We start from the raw sequence: 26,690 nt of genomic DNA, 5'->3' as shown, positions 1-26,690 counted from the left end.
ATAAATTTAAAAAAATGTTATTCATAAATGTAATTTTGTGTTTAAACGTTGTGTGTTAAAGGTCCCATTTATACACAATTATATTATATTATTATCACTATCACTTTTTTATTTCCTCGAAGCAGCTTCACACAATGGATCAGCCAATAAGCTGGTTGCATCTCCAGATAAATAGAATAGTTAGCCCTCTGTTTAAAGCCGCCCGCTTAAAACACAGTCAGGTTTGATTTCTCGCCGTTTATTCTTTAAAGGGCAAATTATTTTCTTTTAACCTTTTTTTTTCGTTGTTGGTAGGAATAAGACCGGGCCAATCGGCATCTCCTGTTGGCAAAGAGGCGGAGCTTGAGCCAGAATTTAGTTGAGACAAAGACAGGAAGCTGCTGTTACCTTCTAAACAATGGTGATGTTTTTTTTTTTGTCAGATCTCGGCAACGTTTCCTCAACAGAAGAAGAGCAAAATACAACACTAAAGGTTTTTCTATCTTCCCTCCTGACTGGTTTTAGACACACACGCACACACACACACACACACACACATGCACACACGTCCAGTGTCGCCACTTTGCGGTAGCAGGAAATGTGCCTGTTGGTTTTTGTTTGCGCAAAGTCACTCAAAGCCACAGAACTTCCTGCTGGGTTGCTCGTCCTGTTTGACTGCTAAAAGGCATCCAGATGACGTGATGCAGCCAATTTTTGCTTATTTATTAAAAAAAAAAAAAAAAAAAGACTTAAAAAATAATAAAAGAACAAGTAACTTGATTTGCGTTGCATCGACGTCCGCAGGGCCACAGGAGAGAGAAATCAGCAGTTTGCGACACGCCGGAATGCCAAGCAGGCTTTTTGTTTGTCGCTTGTCCATTCATTCATCGCTGGTATGTGAACCGTTTTTTTTTTTTTTTTTTGCGTCTTATCCTTCTTCTTCTCCTCCTCGCGAGGCCAAGTCATATGATGATTTGAGACGGCGATAAAGCAGGAAAACAATCTTCTCATTCAACCCCCTCCGGCATAATGATACCTCGACCTCAGGCGGTCGTCCTGGCGTCCGCACGCACCAGCAGTGGTGGAAGTGGAAGTGGGCCGTCATAAACGAGCCCTGTTGACCCGGCCCGCTTCAGGAGGTGCCGCACAACTCACACGCACATACGTAAGGATGGTGCAAGTGTGATGGAGCCGCTGGATGTTGGGCCTCCAGCTCCGGGACGGACGAGGCTGTGGGAGCGCCGGGCCGGCCGGCCGGCCCGCCGGACCTCAGCCACGGGGCCTGTGTAGGGCCATTGTGGCTCAGGGCTTTGTCCAGATGGTTCACATACCTTTAGTCGTGCTCCGGCTGAGGAATGCACTCCCTCGGGACAGTTCCTGACCCTGGAAACAAGGGCCAACATAAACAGCCCCGTCCGCCCTCCCCCCACCCTAAAAAATCCCTCCAATCCCCCGTCAGAGCCGATAATGAGGGGCAGAGAATTAAAGAAAAGGCCCAGAGAGAAAGGGTCACGCCATGCTTGTTGGGTTGACGCTGCTGCGTTTTCCAGAATTAAGGCTGAGCCAGAAGAGAGAAAGAAGCGTGGACAGAGAGAGGGAGAGAGAGAGAGAGAGAGAGAGAGAGGTGAAGAGCCACATGATGGTATCAGGAGGTCGTGTGTGAGCGGGACGCAGTGTGGGATTATAGCCCCGGCTAATTACCTACTGTAAAACACATTTAAAACGCAGCCATGCCACAATTCCAATAAACAAAACCAAGAAAAAAACCGAAGCGGCGGCCAGGAACTTTCTGTTCCAGCTGCCCTGTAAACGCTTCCATTTTTATCCGCCAGCGTTTCAAATCTGTGGGTATTTATATATTCATCATCTTTTGCAACGGGCCGTTGTGGCTGATTTAAAATTAAAGAAATATTTATACACGCATACATCTGCCGCGGCCGGCTGAGCCCTCGTCACACACGCCTGTTTATCTGACATTTGCACGCTGGGGAGTTAGGCCGTGCGTGTGCGCGTGCGTGCGTGCGTGTGTGTGTGTTTACAGTGAAACGCCACCGACCTTTTCTAGCACAACTGGCAAACAGTATTGGGCTTAGAAAAAAATTTCATTTGTTTTGTTTTGACTGAACCTGACTGAAAGTATGTTTAGAATTCCAAGAAAATTTGCTGGAAATTGAAAAATAGGACATGCATTTTTTTTTTGTGCCGTGAAAGTATAATATGTACTTCAACCAGACAAGCACCGGGTGTGGGATGTAATTCTACCGCCGCAGCAGAGGAGGGCGCTGTGAGTAGTGGCAGTGGGTAGGTTCTCTCCAACCGTGTGCATTTGTACTCGTTTATTCTTTCCCCCACACAACCTGAGAGTCTTGGGCTTAATCTGGTTCGGTAAGTTGCAGCAGCTGCGTGCGCTTAACTTGTAGGTCGGTTCCGGTTCTGGTTTCAGATAGTCCGGCCTTTTACTGCTTCTTCTTCCCTTAAATCATGAAGTGTGTGCTGACACGTGTCGTTTCAGGAAATCAGCTGTTTGTTGTTGCCATTCGAAATGAAAAAGGCGTCTTTGAAGTCGTGATGTTTGATAAGGGCAATAATGAATAATTACCAAGTCAAAAAACAACATTATAGTCCAAATAAAGCAGAGTGTGTGCTAAAACACACGCTTTTGGAAATCTGTGATGTCACAAAGGGCATTTTTTTTTGCTTTTTTAAAAATGTATTTTAATTTCAATGGAAGTCTCGCGTTGGACTCCAGGATGGCAAGCAACAACCTGGAAACAGGCAAAATTTGAAACCTTTAACTTTTCTGACTGCTGATTGGCCGGTGGCTGTTACAACCTGCAGCATTCGAAAGCCTGGGGCTTTGCAGGAGGCTGCAAACAGAGGGCAAAGTGCCGGTTTCCGGCTCCTGTAGATATTCCGGTCATTGCCTGTCAAGCCGAGCAAACCAAGACGTCCCGCTGGCCGTCGGCGGCCGATGATGAGAGGAGACTGGGCTTCAGGGGGAAGATGGCCGCCTGCCAGGCAGCCTCAGCGCCGTTTTTCCACCTCCCCTTATCCCCCCTCCCCCCTCGCCACCGCCGCCGCTATCGGGGCCGCCGCTCCTTTGCACATCTGTCGGCATGTATCCGCCGCTCAATCGCTCTGGCCGGGCCGCGCCGGGTTCCCTAACAGCTCAGCGTGGCTCTTCCATTAATCAAAGACACTTCCAGTGTCCCATTACAGAAACAGCGCTGCTCGGCCTGTCTGGGGCTGACAGCTCGCCAATTCATCTTCTGGGCCAGGGAGGAGGAGAGCGAAGGAAGGTGGTGGAGACGGCAGGAGGGGGGGTAGAGAGAGAGAAAGCGAGAGAGAGGGAGAGAAAAAGCCATTGTGGCGCGCCGCTCGCCCTTTACCTGTTCAAACGGAGGGGCTGTTAAGAGCGCCGGCAGGAAGACCCCTCCGAAATTGTTTTCTCTGGGTCAGGAAAACAACAAAAAAAGGTAAATTGCTTGTCTCAGGTAACACACGGCAGCGGCGGGAGGTAGGAGGGGGGAGGTGAGTGCGTTTGAAGGGGGCGAGCGGGTGGGGGAGGGGCCGGGCTGGGTGGAGGTCAGCGGCAGAATAAGTGGATGGAGATGTTTGTTAAAAGGCAGATTTTCAGCGAGGCAACAAGAGGGGCCGAGTGTTCACCTAAAGAGCCTCCTGACACCCGGTAACTGGGCCCCTGCAAGCCCGTGGTGTCTCCCCCTGCTGGCCGGAGTCGGCAGGACGGGCGCAGGGCCCTGCGTTCTCGTGCATCTTTTTATTTCCCACTACTCAAAGTCTTCTGTTGCATACCAGAGGTGGATATTTAGAGATTTTGTCAGCCTGAAAAAATTAGGGACTGAGCCCCAGCAAGAAGACAATTGTAATTTGCATGTTTATTATCATTAGCATGATTATTATTAACAATTTGCGCATTGCCCTCCATTTAACCTACTGAACGTACTCGAATTGCGCAGCATTTTGCATGCAGTTCAGAACTGGCGAAATATTCCTGAAAAAGAAGAGAAAATGGCAAAATTCTGCTCTCTAGCACCCCCTACAGACACACAAAAACACCTAACTGGTTCTAGTGGTCACTAGGAAGGTCGTAGAGACATTGGTCAAAAACCCACGTTCCTCTCTTCAAGACCTACATTTCCCGTTTTTTTGTCCAAGACAAAGAGGAAGTGAGCTGTTTCCATTTGTTTTTATCTTTTGTCTTCTTTACAAGAAAAAACAACTGGCAACAGGTGTCAAGACGGCTAAAAAGGCAATTTAAGTTCAACTTCCACCCCTTTCTCCTCCGATGACTGGGGCTGATCGGTCCATTCAGATTCTGACTGTTTGGTTTTCAAATTTAATCTTCAAAAAAAAAATCCAAAATATCTTTTTTGAATGTAAAACTGAAAAGCAGCTGAAGTCTAGTTGTTTGTCTGAACTGCGGGCAGGTTAATCCAACAGCACAGCTTTAGTAAAGCCTCTACACCGAGTCAAAGTTGCTGCGGTCGTTAGGAGGCAAATATTTGGCAATTCTGTGGTCGGCAGGCAGAACTGACGGCGGGCGACTCCAACATTTGTTGCATTTTTGGAAAGCGGCAGGAAGCAGCTGGACACTTGGAGTTGACCGTCAGTGCGCAGTCCTCTCTCTCTCTCTCTCTCTCTTTCTCTCTTTCTCCCCACACCCTCTCTCTCTCTCTTCTGAAGTGTAGCATGCGGATGGTAAAAGTGGGCGAGGCTGTGCGAGACAGACAGACTGACTGGCCACGCCCACCACCCTGACTGGCATAATTAGGTAAAGGCTGGTTGGCACAAAGTCGCCTCGGGGGGCAAATGGAGACATTCTTGTGTGTGTGTGTGTGTGTGTGTGTGTGTGTGTGTGTGTGTGTGTGTGTGTGTGTGTGTGTGTGTGTGTGTGTGTGTGTGTCTTGGCCATTCTCACCCAGGCCCCGCAGGGCTATTAATTACCCGCTCTGTAACATGGCATCTGCTGCGCTGGGGTGATAGAGCGAGCGCCCCTCTCCCTCTCTCTCTCCCTCTCCCTCTCTCTCTCTCTCTCTCTCTCCCTCTCTCTCTCTCTCTCTCTCTCTCTCTCTCTCTCTCTCTCTCTCTGTTGTCTGGGCAGGACCCCAGCTGCAGCTTTGCTCGTCGCTTATTGGCTTCCATCTACATGTATGATTGATTCAGCACCTGAACTGTGCTTTTCATGACAACACACACACACACACACACACACACACACACACACACACACACACACACAGTTCAAACCCCAGCTGGGGCACATATGAAGCCAGGCGTGACACGCGTCAAGGTGCACGGGACAAAGCAGCTTTTTTTTTTAATTCAAAGAAAATAAAAACGCGATTAAAAAAATGTTTCTCTGCGCAACATCGTGCGTGCAGTTGTTGGTTTGTGTGCGCCTGCTCGCCGCGGGTCTTCTTCACCTCTGACGAGCTGTCTTCTCCTCGGCGCTGCGGCCAAAGTTGCTTTTCTTTTCTTTTTTCTGCTTCTCTTCCTGCTGCCGCGGTGTCTTTAAAGCGATGTGACAGGACGGCCCACACCTCAGATAAGCACCTTGTGCACCTTCTGGCTCATTTGCATAATCTGAGGCTCCGCCGCGCTCCCACTGACACCTTTTCATGTTTTAAGAGGAGCAACAGTCAGGATTCAATGTTCTTGTGTTACTGCGAGGAACAGACCTGGCGGCTCGTCAGCGCCGCAGGAACGTTCCCGGCAAAATTAAAGGTCCCCAGTTCTCTGCAAAAAATTGTCGTTCTGCTCCGACGAGGATTCAGGTTTGCAGAATGAAAAATGAGAGAGAAGTCTGTGCTTTGCAGCTTCTGCCTTCCAGGAGGCGTTTACGGCCACGTGTCATTTTTTTTTGGAAGTCAGCCCTCTGTGATGTCACAAAGAAACAGGCGTCTTTGGTGTGGTGATAGTTTGACAAGGGAATCACCGTCGTGATTCCCTTGTCAAAATACTTACATACACACTTTTGGAAATCTGCGATGTCACAAAGGGCACTAACTCCTCTCCTCCAGCTTCAGAGCGCTGTAAACGGAGCGCTAAATATGCTGAGGGGGGAGTTTGGATATGTCAGGGTTTCTCACTTGATTTTAGTTAACTGACATTTTTAAAGTCTTCTGCACTGGACTCAAAATGTGGGACCTTTCACTTGTCGGACGGCTGATTGGCTGATTGGCGGCACCCTGGTGGTTTTCAAAAGCTGGGCTTGGCAGGGGGATGCAAACAGAGGGCTAAATGTGTTTGCTGCTTATGAGATCATTTTTGTGTCGTTTTAATTGACATAGTGCGTGCGTGCGTGCGAGATCAGGTGTGAACATCCTGCCTGCAGACACCAGTGGTTGAGGCACATTTAAAGGTGCCCTGTTAGTTGTCAGGCCAACACCTCCCAGCCCCACCCCCTATCCCACACACACACACACACACACGCACACACACACACACAGACTGGTGAGTCACAGCTTTAGCAGCCATATCGATTCCTCCCTTTACGTTTCCTCCATGCTGTTAAAGAAAGCGCTCTCTCGCCCCTCTCTCCCGGTCGCCCCACCTCGCAACCAGGTGGCCTCAGCGACGGAGGGAGGAATAACAACAGAAAAAAGGTGTGGAATTGACTGCGTGACGTCGCGACTGTACATCGCGGTGTTATGTAATCTCTGGGCTTCCAGTCGACTTCTTACTCCACCAAATCCAACCCTCAACCCCTCCCTCTCTGGTTTTGCTATGAGTGACCGCATTTTGCAGGGAGTACATTAGCCGTCACATTGTACACCATCAGCTGTGTCTGATGTTTTTCTTTCCTTCTTTTTTTCTCTCTCCCCCTCCTGGCCGTCTGCTCTCCAGTGAATGCGGCGACCCCGGCCTGACACCCAGACGCTACTATTTCAGTGTTCAGGCCCCGCGGCCAAGAAGCTGTCAGCACATATTTTATCCCTTTCCTCCTCACACACACACACACACACACACACACACACAGTATATTTTCCCTCTCCACTCTCCCCCATTCCCCCTCCCCCTTCCTGTCTCATGGCTTGCTATGTATGTAGCGGCGGCGATGTTGGATGGCGAGGCGGCGAGAGGGTTTTCCAGGTCACTCTCTCTCTCTCTCTCTCTCTCTCTCTCTCTCTCTCTCTCTCCTCTCTCTCTCTCTCTCTCTCTCTCGCCCTAAGTTTTTGTGAGATGTCCCCCAATGCAGCGACGTGACATGCAGATTGCAGAACTGCATATTTAACATTTATCTGGTAGAAAGAAGAAAAAAGAAAGATAGAAAATAGCAATTCAAGTCGGATCTGCAAGATTTCAGAGTCTGGCCGACCGCTGGTGCCACACAGCGCTACTTCCTGTGTGCCAAGCAGGCGAGACTGCCTGTGTTTCTTCATGCCAACTTTGGCGACAGGTTACAAAAAAGGAAAAGCCGCCACGCATAGTTTTTACCTTCCACTGCTGATGCATAACAAAACAACCATTTCATAATTCTTATTGCTTAATGCGTTTTTCCTTTTTTTTTGTACAATGTGTTACGGCTGTGTTGTCGGGAAACAACAGAAAGAGCGAAAAGGGAAAGAGTCGCAGATGTGCTCTGTAATTAGCTAGATTACACACACACACACGCACGCACTCTCTCTCGCTCTCTCTCTCTCTGTCTCGCTCTCTCTCTCTCTCTCGCTCGCCTGACCCTTCGGTGTGCAGGCGCAGGGTTCTGATTCAAGCGGACAGAAATTCTTGGCGCTGACCGCCCACTCCATTCACTGGCTGCTGTTCAGCCGTCATAGCCGCTCGCTCCGGCTCCTTCTCCTCCTCCTCCTCCTCCTTCTTCGTCTTCTACTTCATCTTCTTCTTCTTCTCGCTTTCTAAATCCGCCGCCGAGCCGAAGATGAAGTCGCAGACTTAAAGGCGAGTCGCGGGTCGGACACGGCGAGGTCGTCTGGTGGTGACGACACAACGGGGGGGTGGAAAAAAAAAAGAGACCCTCAAAAACAACAAGGAAAGAAAAAGTGACATGAAGTATAAATAAGACGAGAGCAGCGGTTGCGTAACGGCGTCAGCCAGAGTCAGGTTGAGGTTCCCCGGGGAACATTTGAGTGGCTGCTGGAAATAGGAGCGATTGTCATGCTTCATTTTTCCTCCGCTCGCCTTTGACTTTCGGCTGTGTCTGTAGTGCGTCACGTCGCATCGTTAAGTCATGTGGCTTTGTTTTGGAAAGGATTTGAAAAAAAAAAAGAAGGGGGGAGCGAGAGTTGCTCGTTGATGTTGGCACAAAGCTGAAATAATAGTGAGGCTAAAGATGTAAATGTAAAAATATATGTATTGCGTTGACATAGCAGTCTTAGATATTTCTGTCCAAATGATTAAAATCTTTTCAATACAGCAAATCTTTTCTTTTTATCGCTTGGAGATACTTCAATGTACCAATTCACGGTGACGCAAGATCATTTATAATTTAAATAAATCTGCTGAAAAGTGTTTAAATATTTAATAATTAACATCATAACAATGCCCTTGATATGGTAAATAAAAAGTCATGGATGATCATTGTAGACAGACAAAAGAAAAGGTGAATCAATCTTCTCAGCCTTCTCAGCTGCTTCCAGTATTTTTGCATCAGGCTTTTTTTCTCCTGAAAACCTTGATAAGCATCTTTTCTCACTGCAGCGGCTGATTCTTACATGCTTCATGCAAGCAGCTGTGATATTTTGCCTCCCGCCTGTCTGAATGTCTGCCTGAATGACTGTCTCTGTGCTGCTGCTGCTGCTGCTGCTGCTGCTGCTGCTGCTGGAGGAGTAAAGTGCAGCGGGAGCCTGGGCTTGTTTACCGCGGCCCTGCCGAGCTCCCGGCCGGGGCTGTTTTGTGGAAGCCCGCGGGTGCTGCGCAGCTCCTGGAAGGCGGACGTGCTGTGAATGACAGACAGTGCAGATGGCCCAGTGCCACCGCTGCCACCTGAACCTCCCCCTGCACATACACACGCACACACACACACACACACAGTCCCGAGGTCATAGACACATAAACAACTTGCGTGTAGGGACCTCAAGTGTAAAAAAGAAAAAGAGCCAATTTCCTCCTTTCTTACTCTTATCTGCTCCAGAGTGGTCACAGTTTTCCATGCTAATAATCTCATCTGTGTTTCCAAAACACACACACACACACAGACCGGCACCGCCGCTATCTGCTTCCCAGAATGCCGTCTGTCCGTCCGTCCGTCCAGTGTAACGGTCCATACAGTAAATCAATCCCAGAAAATGTTGCGTAACAGTTTGAGAGCCGCGTTTGGTTGCCAAAATAATCATGCCGGACGCAAATCACAAGGTCTCTCTCTCTCTCTCTCTCTCTCTCAAACAAGCGTGTTTACGACCAGGAGACGCCGCTGACCTCGCTGGAGGCAGAACCTTTCTGATAACCATTGTGTGGTGGGCGGGAACGTTCGGCCCGCTCGTCTTTTTTCCCGTCGGCCGTCCATCCCACTTTTTATCTTGCGGCTCTGGCAAACCATCCTGTCGTGATGTCACAAAGGGTTCTGGAGCCTCTCTCAGACAGACGCAGGCTCTGCTCTCTGAGCCCACCTTGTTCTCGTTCACCGCTCCAACCACATAGAAATTCGACGAGGCGTCAGTTTTAGCAGCTGGTTGTAAACAGAGGGCTCGACAGGCAAGCGGCTCGATTGTTTCTGGACTCTTTCTCGACTCCTTTCAGTTCAGTTTTGTTTTTTTTTTACTCCCAAAATCTCGTCAAACATTCAAAACTTTTTTGTTTGTTTTTTTCTTACTGCCAAAGCAAACCCCAAAAACTTCTCAGCAAGGTCAAAGTTTGATGCGGCGTCGCCCGAGCCAATCATAGCACTCCCCCCTCCCCCTCCTCTCACCTCGCTTCCTTCTGCATTTAGCTGCTCTTTGTGCCTTCACACAGGTTGTTGTCGTCTTTGCCGTCACTCTTGTTGCGAAACGCCGCTTCTACTCCTTCTTCTTCTTCTCTTTCTGCTGCTGCCGCTCCCCCCCCCCCACCCCCCACCCCCCCTTGATGTAACAGGTGCTTAGCTGCAACTGTGGCAGCCGAGCGAACGCGTCGCCTCTCGAGCCGTTTGGCTTTGAGGACGGCGGCTAAACTTAGACATCTTTGAGGTTTCTCTGTCGCTTGATGGAAGGTGATGCCGATGCATAATGCATGAGGGGAGAGAGGGAAGACTTCGTCTGGCTGCTTTTTATAGACCACCAGAGCCGCTGCTGCTGCTGTGCACACACACACACACACACACACACACACACACACACACACACACACACACACTCAGCCAGCCGTCTGACTCGATGCGATGTAACCTCGCACAGATCAAGGAAGCTGGAGCACGGGGTGGGTTGGGGTGTTGTGGGGTGGGGTGGGCTGGGGGAGGAGGTGGTTGGAAAAAAACCCAGGAATGAAGCAAACTGGCAACATTGTTGGGAATATGAAAAAAGAGAAAATCTGAAGAGAAAAGAAAATCTAAAAGGAAGAGACAGCGAGACGAAACAGAAATGTTGACGCGCTATTTTCAGACTGCGGCGGCGTTTGATGAACAAAGCGAAATAAAAAAAAGATGACAACGGCGGCGGAGAAGAAGAAGAAGGAGAGGAAGAAGAAGAGGAAGAAGGTGGAGGGTGGGTGGGGTGGGGCGAGGGGCGGCGGGGGAGATGGCGGTGCCGCTGTTTGTCTCGGAGATGGGCTCTAACAGAAATACTTTCTTCATGTGATCTTCCTCGCTTTGCCGCCTCTTTGTTCCCACACTGCAGCGTCTGCAGGGCGGCTTCATGCTGCAGAGGTGTGTGTGTGTGTGTGTGTGTGTGTGTGTGTGTGTGTGTGTGTGTGTGTGTGTGTGTGTGTGTGTGTGTGTGTGTGTGTGTGTGTGTGTGTTCTACATGTGTGTGTCTGTTTGTTTCACGTGTGCGTGTGTGCGTGCGCGCAGGGAAGCAGAGATGTCAGATTATTTGCAGACAAAGCCGAACTCCGACTTGTGGAGTTGACGGTGGATTTGTTTTTTTTTTCTATATATTTGATCCACCTTTCCTGCTGATCTGAGTCTTCGCCAGGCTGCTCGCACTCCTGCTACTGCGCCGTGTTGCACACTGTCAAAACATTCATAACAATTCACAACACACAAACAGTCACAACAGTCTTCGTGTTTTTTTTTATTTTTTATCTTTTGTCCAAGCTCACCTGCCTGCGAATCCTGCAGGAAGGTGAGCTTCTGTGTTTCTTGGTGGCCGAGCAGCAGAAACACCTGTGGACCATCTTCAGCATCAGCGTCAGTCTCAGTCCTCTGTGTGTGTGTGTGTGTGTGTGTGTGTGTGTGTGTGTGTGTGTGTGTGTGTGTGTGTGTGTGTGTGTGTGTGTGTGTGTGTGTGTGTGTGTGTGTTGCAGATGCTCTCTTTCTGTTTCTTCAAAGTTTACATCATTTTTCAGGAGTTGCAATCTTTTCCCTTCTTCTTCCTTCTCCTCTCTCTCTCTCTCTCACTCTCAGTCCCCCCCGCCCCCACACACACACACACACACACACACACACACACACACACACACACACACACACACACACACTTCCCCTTTCGCCTTCTTTTTCAGAGGCAGGCACACTTTGTCACTTTTAATTGAATGAAAGGACTTCCTAAACACTTCACGCTGAGTGGAAGTGCAGCCGAGAGGTTTGAAGCTGAGCGTCGCCGCAGGTATTAGGGAGTGAATCCTGCCTCCTGAGCCGTGGGGGAATCTGGGTGTCTGACTGGGATTAGCCCCAAATAGTGTCTGGCTGCCCTGGAAGCACAATTAAAAGTTCCCCGGATTATCACCCCCCCTCGCCTCCATCACCCCCCCTCGCCTCCATCACTCCCTCCACCCCTCCTCCAGTCAGAGCGCCGGCTCCTCGGCAGGGTGGAGCCGTGCCGTCGGTGAAAAATGATCATTTTGTTCTTCCGCATTGGAAGTGGTTGAAATGTTAAAAAAAACAACAATTAAGCTCTACATCAGTTTTAAAGAGCAACAATTAATATGTGTATATATAGAGTTGATTGTAATCACTGTGAAAACTTTTGTGCTTTTCTTGTAAAAAAAAAAAAAAAAAAAGGCAGCAACAGGGAAGTTTTTTTTTTTCTTTGGCAATGCTAAACATTCTTTTTTTTTTTTTTTTTTACTCCTCAAGCAGCCTGAGAGGTTCTATATTGCTTTAGCGCGCACTCCATCAATTAGAGCCTGGGCCGGGGCAAACGCCTCTGGTGACTGATTGGGCTTTAATGAAAGCTGTGGACGCCATCAATCAGACAAAACTGATCAGCCGTCAAAAAGAAACAAACATAAACAAAAAAAAGGCGGCGATCTTTTAATCTGCGCGGGCGCTGGCGTTGACATCGCCCCTTACGCCCGATGTGAAATGCTCCTGATTGGCTGAGACGGGGCTCAGACAGGAAGTGGTGTCGTTCATTTGGTTCCTGTTTGTTTGGGTGGAGTAAAAACCGAGCAGAGAGAAAAAAGCAGATTTATTTTATTCATTCCTCGGCCTCCCCCGCTCCCTCCAACCCGAAGGCTAATTGTGATGTCATAAATAACACCATGAGAATAAAAGGCACCCCCCTCAGCCCCCCCTCCCTCCCCTACACCCCCACCCCCCACCTTTCAGTTTCGCCTCTCCTTTTTTTTTAATTTATTTTGCTGCTACTCGTCGATGCTCGACACGAGTGCCGCCGCACCGCTCCGCCTGTGTGGCTGGAATTTATATGAACGCCTCCTCGGCAGGGTGGTGGTGGTGGTGGGGGGGGCTCCGAGCAGTTGGCATGTGCAGGAGCACTCGGAATAACCCCCCCCACACACACACACACACACACCCCACCCCCGATACATTGAGACGGTCTGCCTTCACAGACACAAAAACATGGATGTCAATGTAAAAGTGTCTCGTGTGTCATGTGACACGAGACCCTCCAGACTGAGTGTGTGTGTGTGTGTGTGTGTGTGTGTGTGTGTGTGTGTGTGTGTGTGTGTGTGTGTGTGTGTGTGTGTGTGTTTGACAGAATGATTTCCCATCATTCCCATCATCTCCCAACGATGCTTTTGTGTCAGTTGCCGTCCAGGGTGCGACGTGTGTGTGTGTGTGTGTGTGTGTGTGTGTGTGTGTGTGTGTGTGTGTGTGTGTGTGTGTGTGTGTGTGTGTGTGTGCAGTCGGTCCTGCCCTTTAATGGACTGGGTGTTGGATTTATGCATCCAAGTCCCCGGTTCCTGCTGTCTGCCTGTCAGAGGACCCAAAGTGAGGGGCTGGCGGCGGCACATTAGGATCAGCCAGCAGAGCGACAGCCAATCACCTCGTGGATCATTTTGCCTTTTGTTCGCCCTGACAACAGTGTATGTGTGTGTGTGTGTGTGTGTGTGCGTGTGCGAGCGCGCTCGGTGTGCTCTTCCACACAGTGCTTTTATCCCCCAAATGGATGTGCCGTTGCTGCTTGCGCTCCTCCCAGAGAGAATCACTTCCACTCGCGGCACTGATCATTTTCAGAAGTTCCCCTTTGTTTTCATTGACCCGTGTTTGACGTCAACAAAAAATAAAAAACATAAAAAAAAAAAAAAACGCCCCCCCCCACCTCAGTTCCATTGCTACGCCTCAAACCCTCATTGTCCCCCCCCACCAGGTGGTGGCACCCACACTGCCATAATTGTTGTTGGAACTTTAACATACAATTACTATGTTTTAGTGTTCATTCATTCACCAGACACTTCCAGCTAAAATACACAAAATTAATACACACAGTGTCACTCTGCTACTGGCTAACGCTAACAGCTTTGGCTCCGCCACTTGCTCGATGGCTACTTTGAATTTGGGACGCGTGAAACATTTTTTTTTTCCCCGTTAGTTGTCCCACGAAATCCTGAAAAAGACAGCCGACGTTCGCTAACGCTAACGGGCAGTGTGAGGTTTGCTGCAGCGCCGGCTTTGGCTGAGCCACCGGCGCTAAGCTAACGTCAAGGGCAGCCGCACTCGTCGCAAGACGTTCCCAGAGGCCTCGCCCACGCCGACGTTTCCAAACCTCTCGCCCATTATCAGCTCTGCTTCTTTGGGTTTTTCTTTTTAACGCTCCTCAACAAAGCTCGTGATCAAACGAACACACACACACACTCCCCTTCTTCTTCCTCCTCCTCTTCCTCTTCTTCCTTCAACACCTCTTTTTCGACGGCATTTTTTCCCGTCCTTTGTTTCGTAGCCGTTGAACTCGGGGAAGAAAATCTGATGACGGGAGGCTCGTCTGCGTTCGCCGAGGGAGAACAGGGAGCTTGCGCGCAACTTGATGACAATGTTACATGGTCGGCTGACATCGGATTTCATTTGGTTTAACAGTCTTTTTTTCTTTTTTTTTTTTTCCTATTTCGCTGTTTGTAGCATCATTCACAAAAGGCTCAAAATCTCTCAAAGCGTTTTATTTTGTAGTAACGATGTATGGCTACGTGTGTCCGGCGGCAACAAAAAAACAAAAACAAACAAAACCCTCCGAGTTACAGTGTTACGGCTCAATAATCCCGGCCTGTAATCTGCTCACATTTCACACACGCACGCACGCACACACACACACACACACACTCACACACACACACATTGCGACAGCCCGTGGTTGAGCAGGTTTTTTTCCCCTCTTTTTTTACGAGGAAGCACACGGCGCGAGGTGATCAGCATATGTTTTGTCGACATAAATTTGAAATTTATTGCCGCTGTCAAAAGTGACTGTTGGACAAAGTCGATTATTAACTGAGTAAATGGCCTGAGAGAGTTTTATGTGAACTTCCTTAATGGCTACAGTCAGTCTGTTTCAAATTACCGCTGCCACGCACGCACGCACGCTCTAAGCACACACACACACACACACACACACACACACACACCTCATCATCCTGTTACACAAGCGCAACATGAAAGTCAACGTTTGCGGCAGTGTCTATGCACGCTGTGCGTCTGTGTGTGTGTGTGGCTGTGTGTGTGTCGCAGTTAAATCACTGAGCTGAGACAAAATTATTTTGTCTCCCTTCACATATCCGTAATTAAATCTGCGTTTTAGCATATTATTAGCTTTAGCTGAGGTGCGCTGAGCATCTCGGAACGTTGGGAGAAAAATAATCAGGCATCTCTTCTTCTTCTTCTTCTTCTCCTCCTCATGTGTGAACGCGTGTTTATCTAAAGCAAAATTAAATTCTGTCACGCAACTTTTCCAAGGTGTTTGCTAATTAAACACGCCCAACATTGACTTTGCTTCCAAAATAAAAGAAATAACTGATTATTTTTGTTATCTTCTATTTTTACGGCAGTAGTCACAGTTTCCTCTGAGTGGTTTTATTTTTTTTTTAATTGTTATTATTATGAATTGTAAATATGTGTATATATATATATATATATATATATATATACATATATATATATATATATATATAGAGGGAGATATGTTATTATAAAACTAAATATACTATATATAGACTCTGAGTACAAAGTCACAGAAAATGTGCATGCGTAGCACGGGGAAAGCCAATTGCTTAGGGACCGTTTCTTTGGTCTAATTTGACTAAACACACAATCATCAAGATCAACATCTGTGCTATTTTGTTATTTTGTCAGGTTTCTCTTGAAAAACAAAACAAAAACAAAAACAAACTTATGACTTTCATGGATTCTGACTGGCCAAAGTCATTATTAATCGACATTCCATCCAATTGGAATGTTGACGTGCAGTTGCGTTGGCGGCACACTAACAAAGTTATTAGTTGTAGTTATTGGCATCGACTTGTAGATGGGAATGAATAGCTGGGCACTGGAGGTCTGGACACTTGCTGACATCATCTTTTAACGAAGCTGGCAGACTAGACTAGAAGTCAGGCAGACTATTGCCACAGGCTCATAATAATTTTCCAAGGTATTCCAGGCATTCCATAATGGACAGTGAAAGTGCATTATGGGTGATGTGTGGTGAATGACTGGCCTGCCATGCTCTTTGCTCATCTTCTGTCACAGTTTCTGACCCCGTGCTGCGTGTGTATCCTCACTGCACTTGGAATGTTTGTATACAATGAAGGGGTCTATTTCAAGCAAGCTGTTAGCTGTTAGTGCAACAGTTAGCATGCAAAAATCACCGCAGAACAGTTCTGATGTGAAGCGGGAGTGATATCTTTATACTAAGAGTTTTCCTGTGGCCCGTAAGGCAAGTAAACCACTAAATTCACAGTTTGGTCTTTTTTCAACTCGCGGTGAAATGGCTAAAATTGAGGAGGCTATCAGCATTGTTAAGGTCCAGATCTTTTTTATTCGAAGGCTGGGTCACTGGGCGGAAAAAAATTAAAAACAAAACAAAAAAAAACGTTGCCGTTGCTAATGTGGCTCCAGTCAGAGTCTCTGCTCGCTGCTCGCACCGCAGCCGAGGCCACAGCATGCGCTCGCCACTTTTCTCATCAGCTGCTGTGTGTGTCTGGGCTGGGGGGGGAGGCGGGGGGTACACAGCAATGCTTCCACTCAGAGTGTCCTTAATAAGTCCATCCACGCCTTATCAGCGCTCTGTCTGCAGGGCACAATGGTCAGATTGAAGGAGTCGCACAAAGGGACTTTGGAAGCCTTTGTTGGTGTGTGTGTGTGTGTGTGTGTGTGTGTGTGTTGATTTGTCCACATACATTTTACACACAGAACGGTGCTGCTACTGGGGTTTTTTGTGCCATTGAAGGGCGGCGACTCTGCAGGTCGGCTTCAGACGTTGGAACACTGGGAAGCCGCCGCCGGACGATTACCGTCTCGGGTGCAGAATCCCGGGTGGAGGCAGATTCTCTGACGTCGCCGGTGTTCAGGCTCTCGTCTCGTGAGCAATAAACTGTTTTCCGCTCTTTTGCGTCTCTCTTTCCAGGGTGCCGCAGTCAGCCGAGCTGCTGGAATAATCACATTTGCACGATTCCCAGCTAACAATGCTGGCGGAAGTAAACGATAGCGATGGCGATTTGGCCGGTTGAACGCAAGCAAACTTCCTCGTAAATTAAAGATGCTGATTGTAGTTGACTGTATACTCGGAGTTCATTGCAGTTGACTGTGGTTGTTGTCTCTGCTTTGTCGTAGGCTCCCGTCGCTAGTTTGTATTTCTCACACAGTGGCACTGCAAGTCTGCTGCTTTCCTGCTCTACCGCCCTCTCCTCTGTTTCTAGGGCCATTAAACCTCAGGGCCGTTTTTTGTCACTTTTTTTTTTTTTCTTCAAAGAATCGTCCGTCCGACCTTTCTCCTCTTCTCAGGTTTCCATCCCCACCAAATTTCCGCCGCCGCAGCCTCGTCGGTAGCGCGCCGTAGCGTCACCTGCTTCCTCTCGCTGACACACTTCCAGACCGGCTCCTCGCCGTCCGCCTCGCCGTCTGTCTCGCCCAAAAGAACGCGGCTGTAAATCAATTTGCATTCGACATCTGACATCAATCAGTCATGTTTTTTTTTTTTCCTCTGCGGCTTCCGTCAAGGGAACTCCGGTGAGACGGATGTCTGTCATCTCATCCGATTCCTCATCAAGGGCGTCGCTGGCTCCCAGAATGCCTTGTTCCGCCTGGCGGAGGGAGGTGGGGAGGCTCACCTGAGTGTTTTGTGCTTGAAACGACAGCCGGCGTCGTGCTGCAATCCTCAGAAACCCCCAACGTCTCCATTTAACACAGCGGTGTCAAACTCAAATACTCAGTGGGCCAACATCATGGAAAAAATTAAATAACTTAATATTGCACACATGCTAAATCGAATTTCAATTGAAAAAACAAAAAACAAAACACATTGAAATAAACAAACTGTATTCATATATTAATGTTTAATGTGTAGTTGTAATGTTTCCGGCACCTTTGAGTCATGTCCACGTCCTTGTACTCGTCGTGTTTCATTTCAAAGTTTAATGTTGTACAATTTGGTTGCAGCCACGTTGGCTCCAAACAGGTCTGTCTGTTACAAATGTAAACAGATATTCTGCCTCCTGTCTGTCAAAAAGCTCCTGTTTTCTATTCTCCAAACCATGACGTTGCTATGACTACTGACAACACAGGAGAGGGTGTTAATGGGTCTTGTCCCGGTTGATGCGCCAAAATACCAGCAGAGCATTGTGGGATTTGTAGTATTAGTGGAACGTGTGCTCTTGTAATCATTTGGTATCGCCTCGTGGGCCAAACATAATTACACTGGCGCAGTCGGGTCGGAGTTTGACAGCTGTGATTCAACACCACCATTTTTTTAAAAACGTGTCTGTTATTTTTTTGCGTTATTTGTAAGAAAAAAAGCGAGGGTCCACTGCGACCCGCACCGCCGGATGGTTCAGCAGTCCTGGTGCTGTAGTGCCGGTCTCTGCGGCCACTCGTGTCGCCTTAATTGCTCGGCAGCACTCGAGGATTCATCCCAAGAAATAACAGGCTTTGCAGCAGCGAAGCCGCCCGCTGGCCCTTTGAGGCTCTGCCATCAAAGAAAGAGGGGGAGAGAGGGAGAGGAAGGGAGGGCAGGCGAGCGAGGCCGTTCGTTGTCAGGTGTTATTTAGTCGTCCAACCTTTAAGGCCTTTAGCACATAATCAAATATTGAACCTGGCTCCCGTCTGACCTTGTGAGCCTGGACTGCGTTCCGGCCCGCCGGCCCCCCTCTCATCTCACCGTAGACCGTTTTACTCGCAGCCACACATCACCTCAAAGTTTTTAGTGGCGTGGCAGTATAGTAGGGGGAAGTCGGGTGGGTTAGGGGGGTAAACAAATAAACAAATAAATAAATAAAAGCTCCATAAATGGTTCATAACGGTAAGTAGCTGTGAGCCTTGAGTAAATCATCCCGCTCCCCTTTATGGGGCCATGTCCTGGTGGCGGCGGCGCTGGAGGAGGTGGGGCTTGATAATGGCTCCACCTCCGGATTTACCCCCACTTCCACCAGTCTTGCTCTCATGTCCCCCCCCCACCCCCCTCCCCAACCCTCACCCCCCCACCACCACTAGCGGCTCAGGAATCTGTTACTGCTGCTCGCTTTACGTGTCTTCTTCTCTTTGTCCATGTGCGTTTGTTGCTGGTTTCGTTGCCTCTGACTGTGTTTTGACGTCTCTCTCTCTCTCTCTCTCTCTCTCTCTCTCTCGTACAGGAAGATGCACAGTGGGATGAAGACCTACGGCTGCGAGCTGTGCGGCAAGAGCTTCCTGGACAGCCTCCGCCTGCGCATGCACCTGCTGTCTCACTCAGGTAAAGTCACGCACGCACTTCCCACCGGCGCTCAGCCTGCCACTCACAGGGGCTCCGCCCCCGGCCGGGTCGCCAGGGTTGGCAGACGCGCAACAGCTTCCGAGTCCCCAATTGATCTCACACACACACGTCTTGAGCGGTGGGAGGAAGCTGGAGCAGCAGGTCAGAGGGCCGACAAGCACAGAGAGAACATGGAAACCCAAACACAGGAAGTGCCTGGTGGCTTCCTGGTGACTTCCTGGTTGCTTCCTGGTTGCTTCCTGGTGGCATCCCGGTGGCTTGCTCATGGCTTCCTCGTGCCTACCTCCCTGCTGGAAAGATCCCGAATCCATCTCGGAATCCAGATCACCGGATCTGGATTCACACCAGCGTTAAATCTGGTCTAGATCTTCTGCTTGGTGCAGCGTCTGAGACTGCAGCCACTGAAGGACTGCAACACTGAGGTCCGGAGTGCAAGTTCGCCCGGCGTTCCCGGTCCCCTCCCTCCAAGTTCCCCCTTCCTAATCCTAATGCGTCCTATTCCGCCACGGCAACGAGGAAATTCCGTGAAAATGATTGCTATCTCAGGCTGAGGTGTGCATAGCATGTCAGCGTCTCACTTGGGAATGTGATCCAAACTGGAGTGCTGGCGTGTGTGTGGGCTGTGTGTGAGAGTTAAAAAAAGAAATGGTTAAAAAAAAATGGCATTGTTGCATTTGAGAAGAAAAGGCAGAAATTTCCCTTTACTAACACCCCCCCCCCCACACACACACACACACACACACACACACACACACACACACACACACACACACACCCTAGCGACTTCACACTCTCACACCCCGAATCACTTCAGTTTTCCTCTTTTGCATCTTACAAATTTGGTTTGCAGCCATTCATGCACGCGCGCACACACACACACACACACACACACACACTCACTCAGTGATTAACTCTCTCTGAAAGCATTGCATAATACAGCGGCATAGTGAGCAGATTTTTTATATGTATATATATTTTTATATATATATACATACATATATTTATTATTATTATTTTTAAATACACGTGTTTACAGCCAGCGTCGACTTTGATGTTCCTGGAGCCTCGGAGCTGAATAAACAGAGAACCTGCCTCACATTATCTGGCTATAAATACTCTCCCAATCTCTGCGCGTATGAGGGGAATATGGAGCACAACCCAGTTTCTGTGATTTCTCTGTTAAATAAGTTGGAGTCGTGTCTCCGTCGTCTTCATCCTCCCTCATCAGAGGAAGCGGCGCCGCTCGCTGGTTTCTATTGGACTTTTTCCCTTCGCAGGGGAATCACTTGTTTATCAGTGTGTGTTTGTGTGTTCTGCTCTGCTGCCATTGGTGGCGCCGTTCCCTCTCTCAGCCTGCCAGTGTCATTTGCTTCGTCCAGCCTGGGTCTCACTGAAAGATGTTGTTTTTTTTTTAAACAAAATCCACTTTATACACAGGACAAATAATTGGAACATAGAGCTAAGAGTGTTTTTGCACATGATTTCAATATCACAGTAGGAAAACATTGTTTTCCAAAGCAAGGTGGAGTTTTCCCCAATCATTCGACCAATCAAATTGTGTCTCTCGGCCCCAGACAGTGTATGGAAAAGCGTTTGCGATCAGTTGGGCTCGCTAGCTAGCTGCTCTGTCAGCTGACGTGCAGTCCTGCACTGGCTGTGTCGAAAGGCCTTAGATCTGACGAGCACAATGAACAAATATATCTTCCTCAATGTATGTGGAGAGGCTAACTGATTGTGTGTGTATACACAGACACACACACACACACACACACTCAGTCACTCGCTCCAGTCTCCAGCGCTGCTTTAATGCTCGGCCTCGTCTTTTATAGGCAGCAAAGAGCTCCTCACTCCTCAGGCTCTGAGTGCAGATGCTTTATTGAGACACTGTAAAAGGAAGGGGAGGGGGGCAGCCTCCCATCACCCTTCCACCCCGACACAATAACACACACACACACACAATCCCACGCTGGCCCCACGTTCACTGCTCACTACAAAAGCAACATAAGTGGATCCTGAGCATCGTGATCGTTCCTCCGCAGCGGAGAGTCAACGGTCATCACCGGGATTGTTTCACCACGGCGGCTCAGCTCACAGTGCGTCGTGTTGAAGACGCAAATATTTGTATTCAAAAGGAATCGACAGTGTTTGTTTTGCAGGTGTTTTGTTTTTGTATTGCATTCTATGGGGAAAATGCATTTTTGGCTGCAGTACCTCGAGTGGCCACTGGGAGAAAACTGCCTCACAGCATATTGGCAGTGCGGTATCCAGTTCTAATAATACACAGACGAACTGTACGCATAAACACAACCAAACCAAAAGCCGTTCTCACTCAGTCGTCCGTCACAAATGCGCACAAAGGTTTCCGCGTCGTGCCAGACGGATGCACAGAATGTCGGTGGAAACGCCTTTCAAATCGCCCTCAAAGGTTTGCTTCAAAAATGAAGTTCCGTGAGCCGCTGTGGAGACTCAGCACTGTCACAATCCTTGGGATCGTAACAATGAGACGCCCTTGAACGGAAGCGTCGCACACCATCGCTGCGATTAACAGCTCCGCAGTCTGCTGTTTTGACAAGTGAGCCGAGTGCGTTGTTTGTTTGTTTGTTCAGTCGTTTGTTTACCGCCTCATGCCTGGCGTGACCTCAGGATGGCCGTCACTTTCCCGTGGAGCGTTGGAATACGGATGCGTCCGTCCGAATGTTTGCGTCTGATTGAGTGAGGCCGTGGATTTAAAGGCGGCAGCGGCGTTTTCCTGTTTCCATCAACAGGTTGGGAGCAGCAGCACAATGTGTTGATGGCAGATCAAATAAGAGAGAGGGAGAGAGAGAGGGAGAGAGAGAGAGAGAGGGAGAGAGAGAGAGAGAGAGAGAGGCAGTGCTGGAAACTCGAACCACAAACTCCACGTCGAGAGCGGCGGAGGAAGATGGTTTATTTTTAGCAGCGGCAGCAAGTGAACAAACTTCTTCTTTTTCTTCTCCTACTTGGTGTTGTGTTGCTGCGCCGCCTTGTTGGCATCAACCTGCACCGTCTCTCACATCAGCGGCCGTTCAGCACCAGGAAACAAATACATAAACAAATAAATAAATAAATACATATAAGATGAGACGGGTGCCACTGTAGAAATGCGACGGTGAGCAGGAGGAGGAGGAAGAGAAGCACCTCCCCTCATTCTTTTCCCTCCATCTTCTAAACTTTCAAGGTTTTACTTTCAATGTTTTTCTCTCCTCTGTTTTGTTGTTTGCGTGGTTCCTTCTTCCTCTCTGTCATGGTGACGCTTCACCGAGTCCCACCATCCTCAGCAGACCCTCCTCCTCCTTCTTCTCCTCTTCCTCCTCCTTCTCTTCCTTTTCCTCCTCCTCTTCCTCCTCCCCTTCCTCCTTTTCCTCCACCTCCTTCTCCTCTTCCTCCTCCTTCTCTTCCTTTTCCTCCTCCCCCTTCCTCCTTTTCCTCCACCTCCTCCTCCTCTTCCTCCTCCTTCTCTTCCGCCCCTCTTCCTTCTCCCCCTCCTCTTTCTCTCCATACTCTTCCTCCACCTACCCCTCCTCTCCCCTTCCTCCTCTTCCTCCTCCCCCTTCCTCCTTTTCCTCCACCTCCTTCTCCTCTTCCTTCTCTTCCTCCCCTTTTCCTCCCCCGTCCGCTTCCTCTTCTTACTCTTCCTCCTCCTACCCCTCATCTTCCTCCTCTCCCTCTTCCTCCTTTTCCTCCTGCCCCTTCCTCCCATTTCTCCTCCTTCTCTTCCTCCTCCTCCTCCGCCATCATTCCACGCTGGTTTCAGATGGCGGGAGAGTCTTGGGGAGAGAGAGAGAGAGAGAGAGAGCGGCGAGGCTCGTTGGTATTCAGTGCAGCTGCTCGCCCAGCAGCCTCAGACGCCCCCCCTCCATCCCTCCCTCCCTCACCACTCACACTGTCTCGCCCTGTCTGTCCGTCCTACTGACTCCCTCTCTCTCTGTCTGTCTGTCTGTCTGTCTGTCTGTCCACGTCTCTGATCGTCTCTGCTCGTCCTCCCTCCTTTCGTCCACCTGTCTTCCTCTCTGTCTGTCTGTCTGTTTGCCTGCCTGCCTGCCTGCCTGTCTGTCTTCCTCTCTGTCTGTCTGTTTGCCTGCCTGCCTGCCTGCCTGTCTGTCTGTCTGTCTGTCTGTCTGTCTGCCTGTCTGTTTGTCTGTCTGTCTGTCCCTGCAGCAGGAGGTTCTGGCTGCCGTCCACTCCAGGCACCGTGCCACCTCAGAGGGTACAGTATGTACAGTCAGCCTGCTGCCAGATATTTGTTTTTGTTTTTCTACCGTCTCGTCGCTCTCTCTCTCTCTCTCTCTCTCTCACTCTGTCACTCACTTGTTCCCGCCCCCTGACGTTGAGCTTTTGAGCTCAGCCGTCTGCCTGTCTGTCTGTCTGTCTGCCTGTCTGCCTGCCTGTCTCTGACTCAGGGAATCTGAACCCGAAGTCTCACCTGAATTTTAGCTGATTTCAGATCAGCATTAAAACACACACGCACAATCTTAAAAGAATGGACTCCAGACTCTGTTGCGTTGTGGAATGCCGGCACTCAGCCGGAGCAGGAAGCTGCAGCGGTTCCCCCGAAACGGATCGACTCCCACTCTGCTTCCACGTACATCATTATCCCCGTGTTGAGGTCTCTGTTCCTCAGCTGAAGCGCCAAACTCTCGGGATTCTTTGCATTTTTAGGGGCGGGGGGCAGAGAGACGGGGGGGTTTCTTCGCTTGCCTCAGATGCTTTACATCAGCGTTTGACTCCCACTGATTGGAGCAGATTGGTTGGATCAGCAGCGTTGACGGCAACTCTGCAGTGAATCAGCTGCATGATGGCGACGCCGTAGAAACGAGGGCAAGATTTTATTAGTTATGTTATTACAGTTCATTATCTTCATCTCTCAGCTTCCACCTGTCGGACTCAAGTCCAGCAGCACAACTCCAAAAAAAACCTCAGCAACAGAATACTTAGCCCTCTGTTTGCATCCTCCCGCTAAAACGGACACTTTGTCGGATCTTCTGCAACGGGACAAAAGAACCAGGCGGTGCTCAAAGAGGGCGGAGCCAGTGTCTGGCTGGGGGTGTGGTCACTCATCCCCCACATCCCCACCGCCCTTTGTGACATCACAGCTTCCAGCTGACGTAGTACATAGAGGCCGGACTGATGTGATTGTACATATTTCCTCCTTTTAAGCGCCGCCCAGCCAGCTGATGCAGCGTAACCAGATTACCCAGGAGCCTTTGCCTGAACACCCGCGTCGCCCGTCTGCGTCCGCGCCAACCCTTCATCTACCGCCGCTTTCACATCTTAAAAGACTCTTAATCCTCCTCGTTTACAGTGTGAACACACGGCAGAGAGTTCCTGGATTAGTCGCACACGTGTGCGTGTGTTTGTGTGTGTGTGTGTGTGTGTGTGTGTTTGTGTGTGTGTGTAAGGGACTCGGCAGCAGCAGCACACGTACAATAAATTTTCCCAGCAGCCATGGACATAGGGCCAGATCCACAAAGCGTTTGCGCGGCTTTTGCGCCAGAAAATCTGTGTAAACAGCGCCAAAAACGGTGATTCCGATCCACAGAGGGGACGCAAACGTGAAAATCGGCGCACAATGCGGCGAGGCGCAGGTAGCGGCAGGGCGCAGGTAGCGGCAGGGCTGCGCCAGATTCATTTGAATGTATTGAAATGAGTCATTACGTGCAAAATGACACCCCCTTCTACGCAAATATGCCTCATTCAAACAGCGGCAGATCCAGGAAGAGTTTTGCGCTCGTGTCCGCACGCAGTTTGACAGACGCAAACACCGCCGGCCAGAACCAGGAGCAGCTTCTGTCTGTCACAGTGTTTCTGGCTTCTGAGTGAGACTGTCCTCTCTGAAAAGCCTGAGATATATATGTGGCTCCCCCAAATCTTATATATAGATCGGCATAGACTACAGTATGTATGCCAATATTTTAGATCGGCTGTGAGAAATACAAATGGTACTCAGGTGTTGGTGACTAACGCGTCTTGCGTCTTGACTTTCTCTCCGTTATGGCAGCAGTCTTGGTCGACGGAGGAGGCGTCGTAATGCCAGGCGCGCACAGGAGCGCTTTTTATCCTCGCAGAGTTTCACTGTCAAACACATGCACTCACCAACAACCTTTGGAAAGCAAACTGCTCTCAGGTTGCCAGACATTCGCACCTGTTTTCAGGTGCCGCATTCGTGGGCGTGTTTGCGCCTGCATGTCATCAGCGCAAAAACCTTTGTGGATCCCCGCATCTGTGGCGCAATCCCGCCGCGCCCTTTTTTGAGGATCTGCCCCATAGTGTGTGTGTGTGTGTGTGTGTGTGTGTGTGTGTGTGTGTGCGCGCGTGTGTGTGTGTGAGTCCAGGAAATTTTAACAGTTTTCAATGAGCTGGTTGAAGTTTACTCAGCAAGTGTTGCTGCCTTTTCATAATCAGTTTTTACCAGAACTGATAAAAACTCGACATTTAGCCACTTAGCCCTCTGTTTATGGCCTCCTCCTAAAACGGATGCTCTGCTGGAGCTGCCACGTGCCCACTGAGACTCAGTTGGGCGGAGCCAACACCTGGTCGGGGCCGATGCCGCCCACGTGGAAGAAGCCACAAAGAAACCCCTTTGAACTTTCTGCTCTTTTTGTAAGTTTTATTATGTTTTGGAAAAGAAGTTTAGTGTTTTTGCGTCCGCAGGAGATTTGTTGCTTGCGCTGATCGGACATCCCAAACTTTCTCTGCAGACGTTTGGAATATGATTTTGGCCGAGTGCACCGTGTTTGTCTGGAGGTCTCAGCAGCGGCTCAGCCTTCCGGACACTGAGCAAACTCAACTAAAGAGTCGACACGTCTCTCTAACTCATCCAACCCCCTCCGTGATGATCCACCGCTTCTGCAGATAATCTCCTGCTGCTGGGGGCAGGACTCACTATCGAGTCACGCTGGCTTCATGGCTCTGGTATGCGTGTTATTGTTTTCGTTTTATTTCGTTTAGTGCTGTTTTTCTTTTGTGTGCGTTAGCCAACCGCCACAGTTTGCAGAGGACGAGTGTCCATCGGGCCGCTGGGGAGAGTTGACCTCTCACCTTGCTGCTACTGAAGAGAGTTTACTCGCCCCAAGTTCAACCTGCACTTTCTTCTGTTTGCGTGTTCGCTCACGGCCAGTGTGGCAGCCCTTTGTGATGTCATAAAGGGAGCTGTCCTCGGAATTTGGGCCTATTCCCTCAACAGCGCTGCCTGGCTCCCGCACGTTCGTGGCCAAACCCTCAGCCAGTTGTGGGCTCCGCCCCCTCAGAGCGCCTTCAGCTTCCGTCTCATTCCAACAAGTGGAAGGTCCAGCGAAGCCTCTGCTGCAAACAGAGGGCTAAACATGCTGCTTGGCAACTCAGCAGGTGGAATGTGAGCCCTTTAATATCTCCCACTCCCTGGTTGTGGTGATGCAGTGAAATATTCCCTTCGCATCGTGTTTACAGTTTAAACAGTTTAAACGTCACCGCCTCAGT

General features: G+C 49.4%; 1 protein-coding gene across 4 annotated transcripts in view; it reads left to right on the top strand.

Moving 5' to 3' along the window:
* Positions 1-26,690, top strand: part of zbtb16a (zinc finger and BTB domain containing 16a) — a 116,671-nt gene that overhangs the window by 25,535 nt on the left and 64,446 nt on the right. For all 4 annotated transcript variants that reach the window (XM_076032137.1, XM_076032136.1, XM_076032138.1 and 1 more), the window contains exon 3: positions 19,099-19,196. In XM_076032137.1, coding sequence (XP_075888252.1) covers positions 19,099-19,196 — 98 coding nt within the window. The remainder of the gene's footprint in view (positions 1-19,098; positions 19,197-26,690) is intronic.

This window comes from Nelusetta ayraudi, unplaced genomic scaffold, assembly GCF_046127955.1.
Source record: "Nelusetta ayraudi isolate G7.1 ecotype Tasmania unplaced genomic scaffold, CSIRO-AGI_Nayr_v1 ptg000033l, whole genome shotgun sequence".
Classification (NCBI taxonomy): Eukaryota; Metazoa; Chordata; class Actinopteri; order Tetraodontiformes; family Monacanthidae; genus Nelusetta; species Nelusetta ayraudi.
Note: the sequence above shows the minus strand (reverse complement) of the source record. Positions and strands in the feature narration are given on the sequence as shown.